The following is a 12,408-nucleotide window of genomic DNA, read 5'->3' as shown; positions in this document are numbered from 1 at the left end:
GCATTGTCACAACATCTACAAAGCTGCCATATAGCCTGACTGACAATTTTCTCGACTGACTGACAATGTTTCTTCTTTTCCCCATTTAGAATACAAAGATTAGTACTTTTTAGCTTATGACTAATATTATATTTTTACCTATAGTTTACCTAGATTGTAGTCTCGAACAGCTGTTTAAATCTATACAAGCAGAAATATAATAATTGATGATATCTTTTAACAAATTACATGCCGAAAGTATTAAAAATGCAATACTAGAATATAAGCTGGCAACAAATTGTATACAAGCTTCTGATGCATAATGAGTCAAAATGTGAAACGGGAATAAACCTAACCGAAAAAATCCAAATTCTGGGTTTTCAGAAACGACTGATAGTACGACTATCATGTTTCATTTAATTAGATCAGTATGAAGAGCTGGATCAGACCGGGGTGACTTAGAGTTTTAACTCATATGCTGTCTCGTCTCATTTTACTTTTCCAAACCCAGCTGGCACTTAAGCGTATCATTTTGACTCATGTCACTTTTTACACCATCATCCACCATTCATTCTGATTTCACTGGCAACCTTCCCCAGGGTTGCCACACTCCAGGGGTAGGCAGAGCTTCTCAATGATATCCTTTCGTGGGCTAACTTGGCCTAGCCTCTCCTTTAAAAAATAAAATTTAAAAAATAAAGTCAAAATGTGAAACGGGAATAACCGAACCGAAAAAATGGTTTTAGGCGCTCTTATCTCAGGCCTTAAGTTGTTCAGTATATTTCGATCCAAATTGATGTCATGGGTTTTCAGAAACGACTGATAGTAGGACTATTATGTTTCATTTAATTAGATCAGTATGCAACTAAGTTTTGAGTCACCTTTGGAATGTATTTTTGGTTAAACTGAATGCTTAGGAGGGCAGTGTGACAATTACGGTACAAACATTCAAAACCAGTCGCAAGAACGTTTATCTGATAATGAACGAAGCAAACCAAGTTTAAACCTAAGGGAAAATTATTGTTGGTCATCGATAAAACTAACATAACAGGTAACCCGGAAAATAGTAAAATACAAAAAACCGGCACAAAAGAGTAGCATGTTTGCGGTGAATATTATATATTATTATATATATATTATTATATATATTATTATATATTATTATATATCATTATATATTATATATTATTATTACACATATTATTATATATATATATATTATTATTATATATTATTATATATTATTATATATTATTATATATTATTATATATTATTATATATTATTATATATTATTATATATTATTATATATTATTATATATTATTATATATTATTATATATTATTATATATTATTATATATTATTATATATTATTATACATTATTACATATTATTATATATTATTATGTATTATTATATATTATTATATCTATATTATATTTTAAACTTGACGAAATTTCCCCGGCAACGGGGACATAGAAGAAAAAACACCGAAAATCGACCTCAAAATGACCCTCTGGTGATGCCAAACCCAGCTCGCAAATGGAGTTGAAACCTTGCCATTTTTAGCAGGGTTGTAGAAAAAGGATAGGAATAGGCTATAGCATTCTTAGAATTTTGATTTAGGCTTTAGATTTTTTATGATTAACGTCGGAAGTGAGGTAAAATAACCGTTAGAATAATGTCGTTATTTTAGCAAAGGTTTACTGCGCTGTTGCGTAGCAACGTTAAAATGCACGTGCGCGAGCAACCACAGATTAAAAACGCGCGTTGTTATGCTGTATGCTACGTCATAATTTCAAAACTAGCTCACATTTACGCTCACGCTATGACTTATATTCATAACTTTGGTTGTGATTGGTATTTTTGATGCGGTAAAAAGTATCGTTTTGGGAATCCGAATACTAACAACGCTGTTGCCATTGTTAGATAAATTCCATTATGTCTACAGTATAACAGAGCTATATGATGAAGAGAAATTAAAACATAACTGATTTTTAAAATTTCCTCGAACAAAGCTTTCGACTAGCGGGTTTCTAGTATTATTATATATTATTATGTATTATTATATATTATTATGTATTATTATATATTATTATATATTATTATATATTATTATATATTATTATATATTATCATATATTATTATATATTATTATATATTATTATATATTATTATATATTATTATATATTATTATATATTATTATATATTATTATATATTATTATATATTATTATATATTATTATATATTATTATATATTATTATATATTATTATATATTATTATATATTATTATATATTATTATATATTATTATATATTGTTATATATTATTATATATTGTTATATATTATTATATATTATATATTATTATTATATATTATTATATATTATTATATATTATTATATATTATTATATATTATTATATATTATTATATATTATTATATATTATTATATATTATTATATATTATTATATATTATTATATATTATCATATATTATTATATATTATTATATATTATCATATATTATTATATATTATTATATATTATCATATATTATTATATATTATTATACATTATGATATATTATTATATATTATTATATATCATTATATATTATTATATATCATTATATATTATTATATATCATTATATATCATTATATATTATCATATATCATTATATATCATTATATATTATTATATATTATTATATATTATTATATATTATTATATATTATTATATATTATTATATGTTATTATATATTATTATATGTTATTATATATTATTATATATTATTATATATTATTATATATTATTATATTATTATATATTATTATATATTATTATGTATTATTATATATTATTATTATTATATATTATTATATATTATTATATATTATTATATATTATTATATTATTATATATTATTATATATCATTATATATCATTATATATCATTATATATCATTATATATCATTATATATCATTATATATCATTATATATTATTATATTATTATATATTATTATATAGTATTATATATTATTATATATTATTATATATTATTATATATTATTATATATTATTATATATTATTATATATTATTATATATTATTATATATTATTATATATTATTATATATTATTATATACTAGAAACCCGCCGCTAGTCGAAAGCTTTGTTCGAGGAAATTTTAAGCATCAGTTATGTTTTAATTTCTCTTCATCATATAGCCCCAAAACGATACTTTTTACCGCGTCAAAAAATTTCAATCACAACCAAAGTTATAAATATATATAGGTATATAGCGTCATGAGGGTAAATGTGAGCTAGTTGTGAAATTCTGACGTAGCATACAGCATAACACCGCGCGTTGAAATCCGCTGTAGTCGAAAATTTTATTAAAGGACACTATAAGGGAGCGAATTTATCGTTCGAATTTATCGGTCATCGCTAGTCAATGGTCAAACAATCCAACAAATATGCTTTAGTTCCCGAACCCTGCTTCACTGAAAATATATGAATTACACATTTGAATCATTTCGGTAAATGTCAGGTCCCTCATCGTCTCATTTGATAGATCTGTTCAAATTGAAGTTTTTACGTATGAAAGAACTGTGATAAATAAAAAAGGAAATTTGTGCTGAATGAAATTGGTAAAATGACATAATCTATCAAATGACTCAACACTTGGGACGTTGAGTGTAGATTTAACCTGAGTTACAAATGTGAATAAATGGATATAGGTTGGAAAAACGTTAGAATTATTATTATTATCGTTATATAAAAATATTATATAAAAATTGATTGTTATAAAAATAAATAGATAGGAAGAAGTCACTGTACCGGTTGGATTAAATGAAATGTGACGGACCTTTCTGATCATAGAGAGAGATATGGATGTATGATAGTATGATGCAAGTTCTGTAAATAGGGTTACGAACAAAATATAAATGTAAATTGTAAATAAATAAATCAAATCACATAAAAAATGAAACGCAATCAAAATATAATCATTACACGAAATATACAATGACAGAAGATAAAAGATAAGAGATAAAAGATAAAAGATAAAAGATAAAAGATAAAGAACAGAATGACATAATAAAATAATAAAATCATAAATAATAAATAAAATCACTTCCGCTGACTCCTTCTTTTACCCTTCCCGCTAAAATCAGGTTCATTAAGATAAATCTTGATAAAATCTTCGTTGTCTTTTTTGAAATCGTCGTAATTTTCTAAAGTCTCAAGGATGGTGGAGACTATTACCAATGACTGTTGTACAGTCTCACCATCCTTTGGGAAGTATAATTTCTCCTCTCCATCTGAATGTTGTAGAAGTCGTTTACTCACCGTCTTAAATTAGTAAATAGTCTTAAATATAGATATCTATATTATATTTATCTATATCATATAATAAAGTTCAATCACAAAGTTTATGAAATCATTTATGATACAAAAACTTACCAATAAAATAGGACATACACGCCTTTCCATCTATCACTTTCACTGTCATCGACATGTTGAGTAAAATATGTTAATCGTTGGAAGATATTTCAATCGCGAATGACAGTCAATTGAATTATTGCCAGGCAATTAAAATGGCACGTGATGTTTTTGTTGATTGTGTGTGCGCGGCGTAATGTCAGCATTGTGTGTAGCTCTAGCGAAGAAACCCGCTAGTCGAAAGCTTTGTTCGAGGAAATTTTAAAAATCAGTTATGTTTTAATTTCTCTTCATCATATAGCTCTGTTATACTGTAGACATAATGGAATTTATCTAACAATGGCAACAGCGTTGTTAGTATTCGGATTCCCAAAACGATACTTTTTACCGCATCAAAAAATACCAATCACAAACAAAGTTATAAGAAGTCATAGCGTGAGCGTAAATGTGAGCTAGTTTTGAAATTATGACGTAGCATACAGCATAAGTATAACAACGCGCGTTGTTAATCTGTGGTTGCTCGCGCACGTGCATTTTAACGTTGCTACGCAACAGCGCAGTAAACCTTTGCTAAAATAACGACATTATTCTAACGGTTATTTTACCTCACTTCCGACGTTAATTATAAAAAATCTAAAGCCTAAATCAAAATTCTAAGAATGCTATAGCCTATTCCTATCCTTTTTCTACAACCCTGCTAAAAATGGCGAGGTTTCAACTCCATTTGCGAGCTGGGTTTGGCATCACCAGAGGGTCATTTTGAGGTCGATTTTCGGTGTTTTTTCTTCTATGTCCCCGTTGCCGGGGAAATTTCGTCAAGTTTAAAATATAATATATATTATTATATATTATTATATATTATTATATATTATTATATATTATTATATATTATTATATATTATTATATATTATTATATATATTTTTTTATAGGCTGATGATATCACCTAATAGGAACAACATTGTAAGGCTAAGTAAGGTGACCGAGTGAATAACATTGGGTTACATATTTGTAGGGTCTGCATTTAATTTTTCTTAATAAAAAAACCCTATTTTATCGCTACATTATAACTGCCATTGTGCTGGTAGTGGTATAACTGTGTTTTTACTTTATAAAGTAAGTTTTTACTTTATAAATACAAGTACAAGTACAGGTACACGATGGAGGAAATGGATACTCTTCAAAGATTTTCAGGTTACTCTGCGTACATTACCGAAGAGCATGAGGTCTATACTCTATAACGGTTGGATCAGTGAACTCGCGGAAGTTATGAACTGTGACAATAAATCATAGTTTTCAGTTGAAACGTTCAAAAAGACAGTGAAGTCAGTTTTAGTAAAATATTTTGTATTCTGCGTATCAGACTACCAGTAATCATGTAAGTACGTTTCTGGATATCAAGAGAGATATGGAGGAGTTGGAGAGCGATCTTATCCGATCGCAAAGTACTGTTATCAAGCTGCAGGCTGAACTTCTAGAAATCAAATCGAAGCAGTTGGAATCCGTGCACTGCACCGTCAAGACCGCCGTTCAGGACACTGTTCAAGCTGGGATAATCACATCACACATACAGTCAAGCTGCACCTGTACTCACAAAAGAGAGTTTGAAAAAGGTTGTACACTGTACAGAGTGTTACTGTCGCCAAGATGTAACTAGGTCGAACGGAAAAATTAGGTCTCACGCAGAAATTATGTCTCAAGCAGGCTTTTAACTGTTTAAGTGTATTTATAAATATATGTATATCACGCGTGAGACCTAATTCCTGCGTGAGACCTAATTTCTCCGTTCGACCTAGTTACATCTTGGTGACAGTTATATCAGAAGAGGATCGAACTAAGAATAGCATTAGAAATTCAAAATGTGAAGCTGAAAAGAACATGAAAATTTGAAAATTCAATTAATTATTACATAATATATAAATCAAGCGTTACAATTACATTTCAGCCATGCAAAATTACAATGAAATAATTTGATATACTAATTGATAAATGATACTGCAATATAAGTTGCTTAATGTGTGGCCGAATGACAACTAACTAAGCAAGAAAAATAAACTTGATTATATAATAATTAATTCGGCTGAACCAACATATAGCAAGAGCCACGTTAACGTTGGGGAATGGGGCCGTCTAAAAAGACAAAAAGTTTCAGGCGCTCTCAGGCCTTCAGAGACGACGTACCTATCATGTTTCATTTGATTGGATCAGTATGAGACTAAGTTTTGAGTCACCTTTGCAACGTATATTTGGTTAAACTGAGTGATACGGAATACAGAATGACTGTAGGGAAAATTACATTACAAACATTCCAAACCAGCCACAAGAACGTACAGGGTGTTCCAAGACTCGTATCGTGTTCAAATTTGAAAATATAATTTTTGAAATAATTTGGAGCAAATTAGATGCAATCAGTTTAAAAATGCTTGATAGGTCTTACATTTGAGTTATTTTAAAATTTGTACACGATCAGCCTTGAAACACCCTGTAGGTATATCAAATAAACGAATTAAACCACAGAGCCAATTATTGGTTGTGATCGGTAAAACTAGTAAAAGGTAACCTGGAAAATAGTGAAATACAAAAACCAGCACAAAAGGGTAGCATGTTTGTGGTGATGTACAATCTTGTGGAATATCAATACAACACTAGGCTGATAATATCACCTAATAGAAACAATAGAAACAATATTGCAAGCCTAGGGACCCGACCACACTGTCCCTTTTTGCTCATCAAAAGGGTAGCATGTTTGCGATGATGTGAAATATGAATACGACACTAGGCTGATAAAATCATATTAACATAACACTAGGAACAACAATCAACATTGTTAGGCTAAGTGAGGTGACATAATGAATGAAATTAGGTTATAACCCAAACATGTACAGACACGTATATATATTTTTAGGGTTTGTATTTTTCTTAATTAATATTATTATTCGAGGTGCACAAAATAGTTCATAATGGGTTTCAGAACACATAAAAAATACTTTCTGGACTTCTGACAAGTGGATAATCCTCGCAGGATTTAGTGGCAACTTTTATTGCTGTGCGGCGTAAGTATGTCCTGAAGTTAATTATTAATTAATTAATTATTATAAATCCTCTCTGTTTCAGGTCACCCAAAAGGAGCTGCTCCCACCAGTATCAAACCAACATCACTCCTGGAAAGAGCTATCAACGATACTGAGGAGATATTTTCTCCTGTAGTTGACGATGGTACGTCTTTGTACGTGTATTTACGTGCCTATGGGTGTCGGTACGTGGCTGTACAGTGTACATGTTTGTACGACAGCGCTACGAGCACTTTATGCTGTAAAATTGTATAACACTAGGCTTCCAGTGCTTTATTCAAGACTACACAAATACTAATCTAGCTTTTGTTTGCAATCTTTATTTGTTAATAGACAAATAAAATAAATATAAATGAAATATATATATTAACATACCATGTCCAGTGTCCACGATGGTTTTATTTTCAGTTATCAGCTCGGTTTTTAACTGTTGAATATTCTATCAGTATTGATGAGCTAGATTTCTCTTCTTCCAGGATACGATATGATTGCGCAAGAGAACACGACCACCGAACAACCCCAAAGTAAACCACCCTCCTCTCCTTCCATTCCTGATCCTCCACACTCCACAACTAAAACCCTCCCTGAAGATGACGTGATGATGAAGCAGAAGTCAGAACCAGAAGCCAGTCTGGAGGAATCATCTTCTGATCTAGTTGCAGTGTTCAGTAACCACGAGGACTTCCTCTCAACCAAGATATCTGTTTCAGATGCACAGTCTAGTTCTACTTCTATGAGTAGGAAACCAACTGCTATGCAGTATTTCTACGGTTTCTCTGATGTGGTGAGTCATGAGATTTTTTCTTCTGTTAGAGAATTTAAGTCTTTATTTAAATATTTATCAAGCCCAAATCCGTTCAGATTTTCTTGCTCAACATAATTACATCACACTGACGACAGAAATAGTCATCTTGTACGATGTGGTTTATTTTATCGTCCTTGAAGAATCGTTTGATCAGAAATGTTAATTCCAGGTCTCTGAGGACAAAGTTTCTCAAAAGAGGCAGCAGTTCTTCGTGGCTCAAAAGAAGAAACAAGAAGAACTAAAAGCGCGGCGGGACCTGGAGCTGCAGAGGAAGCTGGAGAAGGACCGTCACCAGAGTCACATAGAGGGGGAGTTCCGGAGACACGAGGGTAATCTGGTGACCAAGTGTCCCAGAGCTAAGTCAAGTAGAGTCAGGGTGGTGAGGACTGAGGAGAAGTTACTTCCTGCTCAGGTGGGTTCTGGGTATATCATCATTCTGTTGATTGTTCTGCAACTAAACTGTGCGATGTTCCCTATTTTAATCAGAGGTTTTTAATGTCCTGCTTCTTTGCCTGTGGTTGTTATATTCTCAAGTGATACTAACATTCCAACCCACAGCGACCAGCGTCAGCAGCCCCAGGCAGGACCATGATGACGTGTAGGACCCCTCAAATGGACAAGACTCCTGAACAAAGTGCTCCAAGAGGCACCAGCTGTAGAGACGATATGCGTGGAAATAGAGATGGTACTAGAGACGATATGCGTGGTAATAGGGAGGGTACTAGGGGTCACATGTACCCTGACAAAAACCGGGTTAGAGATTCATTAGTTACACTGATTACTTAACTACTTGTACTACTTTCTGGCCTGAAGATGAACCGAACATGATGCTTAATAATCGTAAAGCTTTTAAGCTAAGAACCATGCAATCGCAATCATTGCCTTACGCACGAATAGTTTAAACAACAAAGTTATCATCATATTACTAACTTCTCCGTCACAGTTGATGGAAACTGGTGGAGGTGCAACATACCGCAAACACTCCTCTGAGAGTAGTCCAGATGGTAGGAGCAACACTAGAAACTGTCACCTCAGAGAGAAAATGAACAACACTCCCAGAAACTCTCCACAAAATAACACCAGAAACACTCCCAAAAACACTCCCCGTTAGTTTATAATGTCTGATAGCAACATTGCTTTGGTAAAATAACATTTGCCTTTGGAGTTTGGGTCCTCAATTACTGCTGTCGTTCATTTTTGTTCATTTCTGTTTAGATATGTTCAATTCTGTCCAATGCTTATGTGAAAATGTTCTTCAATTTCCTTCTTTACTTGCTTACACGGAAACACACAACATCTGACTCACAATATATTTCAGGACCGCCAGCACTGCCACTGTTCGTTCCACCTAGTGCTAAGAGCAACAGTAAAGTTATCAGTAACGCTGTGTGCTGGACCTGTCTGAGTGGTGTCCCTGATAAACCTCAACAGCAGCAGGCTCTCAAGGTTGAAATTATGTTATTAACTATTTAATTAAACATGTTATTATTAATAGTGTTATTAATTATGTTATTATTAATTGTGTTTTACTATAATACAACTTCTACTAGTACTATACAACTTTATGGTTTTAACAATTCTAATGTATTTATTGTTTATTGCGGAAACGTTTTTGAACATTATTTTTAGGAACAAAAGAACTACCTAATATTTTAAAACTATTAAGACCCATAACAAAGGTTCGCTGCTGACAATCCTGAGCATGCACTCTATTTCCACTTGATGTTCCAATATTGAATATGTTTTTAATCTACTAACACCTCTAATCTCTATTTTCACACAATGTATTGAATATGTTTTTAATCTACTAACACACAATCCCAGGCAATAGCAAACAACCCTGCTCAGCAGTATGTCATCCTCTTCAGAGACCACATAGCCAAGAAGTTCCGGGGCATCTACACTTACGATACTGAATCAGCCAAGGTTTGTTGTTGTATGTACTTTACTTTAATACTTAGTACTTACTACGTTTAAATTTTATTTCATTCTTACTACTTTCTATTTTACTTATTACTTTCTATTTTACTTTAATACTACTACTTTCTATTTTACTTTAATACTACTACTACTTACTACTTTATTACACACTTTGCTTACATCCAAGTTTGTTAGGTAATACATAATTTTTTTAAATGTATACATACATTAATAATTCTCCTGTCGTTCTTTTTCATTTTATAACGATAAAAACCTCAATTTCAGCTGATAAAGATTTACGGGAAAGGCCCAAAGACCATCATTCAGCAGATGCTATCTTACCTATACAAGTCAGTACAAATAGATGCAGTAATTGGCTTAGAGGAGAAATCCGTTAAATAACCGAATAAAAATAGATTGTGAAAAACACCTCTCTAACCCCTCCAACCCCTCTCCAACCCCTTCGACCCCTCTCTAACCCATCCAACCCCTCTCTAACCCTCTCTAACCCCTCCGACCCCTATCTAACCCATCCAACCCCTCTCTAATCCCTCCGACCCCTCTCTCAGGTACGACTCAGGCTCCAGATCCTTCTCCGATCTCCCCACCCTGTCATTCTCACTATCTGTCGACGGCATTACTATCAGGAACGAACTGTGGAGGAAAGCTGGTGTTTACCCTTGCTGAATTCCTAGGGTAACTTAGCAACCTGGGGTAACTTAGCAACCTGGGGTAACTTAGCAACCTGGGGTTACTTAGACTCGATATTAATCAGCCTGGGTGTGGCAACTTTATTTAATTCCTCAGCTTTATCCTAATCGAGGGGAGGCTTACCCTTAGTGTCATGTTTATTGTTTAAAGTTATGGGACGCAATTTTGACCTCTGGCAAGCCTACATATCTCTACCACACCATGAAGTGAGATAGCTAATAATCTACTTTTCACATAAGTTCTGGGGAACCGAATTTGGTAGTAAAATACAGGGCGACAAACGGACTATATTCATAAATTACTAGTGATATGAATAAAGTTATTGTGTTTGTTACTACTATACTGTTGCGTTGTCAGTAAAAACTGTAAACTGGGTATGAGCTATGAGATGGAATGTACTTCAGTTAGGACACTAGGAATTATGATATCGAGTATTAGAGGCGGCCGATTGTTTATGTTGCAGATAAACAATGATTTGATGGCAGTGAGGAAAAACTTTGATCTATGTATAATATTCAAAACATAATTTGAAAATGACAGCATGATATTTGATACAGTGATTTGAACTTATTCTTAAAAGTTATAATGTTCGATATAATTATAGTTGAAGTGTATATAAGTTGTAAATATGCATGTTTCTACGTTTTTGAAGTTATCATACCACATGGTCAAGTTACTATTTTTCATTTTAATATCTTGGGTCTTTCTTCTATTTAATATACAAATTGGATTTTGGTGTCTATTGAATGAGAGATTGTCATCAGTAATACCTATAGTATGAAATCAACAAAATTATTTCCAATTCTCAAAATCATAATACAGCATGTTAGTGTTACCGGTTAAATTACGAAAGTGCAGTTTTTTCAAAAGGATCTATAATTTGGCCTCACTTATACATTATACAACGTGTAGCAAAGCTAAATGTGTGACGTGATAATCTTAAACATTATATCGAACTTGTTCAAATATGTTGAGTTGTGTTCAACTCGGCACACGTTGGTTTATAAAGAAGCACTTATCTATTTTTGAATATTTATTTATCATCATGCGTTGAATTTGAATTGAATGTCGAAGAAAACACTCTGAATATAAGTTTCAATATATAAAACAAATGTTGTCTTCGATCAAACTCGGTAGAATTTCAAAAACTTATCGTCCGGCATCTGTTGACAGTCTTCCAGCGAAGGCTTGAGGAGGTCTCAAATGCCGAAGGTCGAATTGTTGCTTATTGTTGGATTTGAGAGCGACCTGTGCTTGAAACCAGCTCAACCATCAACTACGTCAAACTCAATATTCAAATATATAGCAGTAGCACAACGTATTATAGTTATTACAAAAATACTTGTCTCAAACGCCAATTAACAACTTTCAAACTCAGGGACTGTTAAATATGCTAAATAATACGTTAATAACACATAAAAACACAGCACACTAGCTGCAGTGCCTGAAGCTGAAATACACA

General features: G+C 31.9%; 1 protein-coding gene across 1 annotated transcript in view; it reads left to right on the top strand.

Moving 5' to 3' along the window:
• The window catches only part of LOC134813470 (calmodulin-regulated spectrin-associated protein 1-B-like), a 52,473-nt gene extending 40,523 nt beyond the window's left edge, over positions 1-11,950 (top strand). Inside the window, exons 26-34 of the mRNA XM_063821264.1 lie at positions 7,554-7,655; positions 7,987-8,294; positions 8,485-8,727; positions 8,874-9,068; positions 9,259-9,421; positions 9,634-9,761; positions 10,140-10,241; positions 10,521-10,585; positions 10,805-11,950. Coding sequence (XP_063677334.1) covers positions 7,554-7,655; positions 7,987-8,294; positions 8,485-8,727; positions 8,874-9,068; positions 9,259-9,421; positions 9,634-9,761; positions 10,140-10,241; positions 10,521-10,585; positions 10,805-10,922 — 1,424 coding nt within the window. The 3' untranslated portion in view covers positions 10,923-11,950. The remainder of the gene's footprint in view (positions 1-7,553; positions 7,656-7,986; positions 8,295-8,484; positions 8,728-8,873; positions 9,069-9,258; positions 9,422-9,633; positions 9,762-10,139; positions 10,242-10,520; positions 10,586-10,804) is intronic.
• The last annotated feature ends 458 nt before the right edge of the window (positions 11,951-12,408 follow it).

The sequence above is a fragment of the Bolinopsis microptera genome, chromosome 3, assembly GCF_026151205.1.
Source record: "Bolinopsis microptera isolate Bmic1 chromosome 3, MBARI_Bmic_1.0, whole genome shotgun sequence".
Classification (NCBI taxonomy): domain Eukaryota; kingdom Metazoa; phylum Ctenophora; class Tentaculata; order Lobata; family Bolinopsidae; genus Bolinopsis; species Bolinopsis microptera.
The sequence above is the reverse complement of the archived record's forward strand: the minus strand, read 5'-3'. Positions and strand labels throughout refer to the sequence as shown.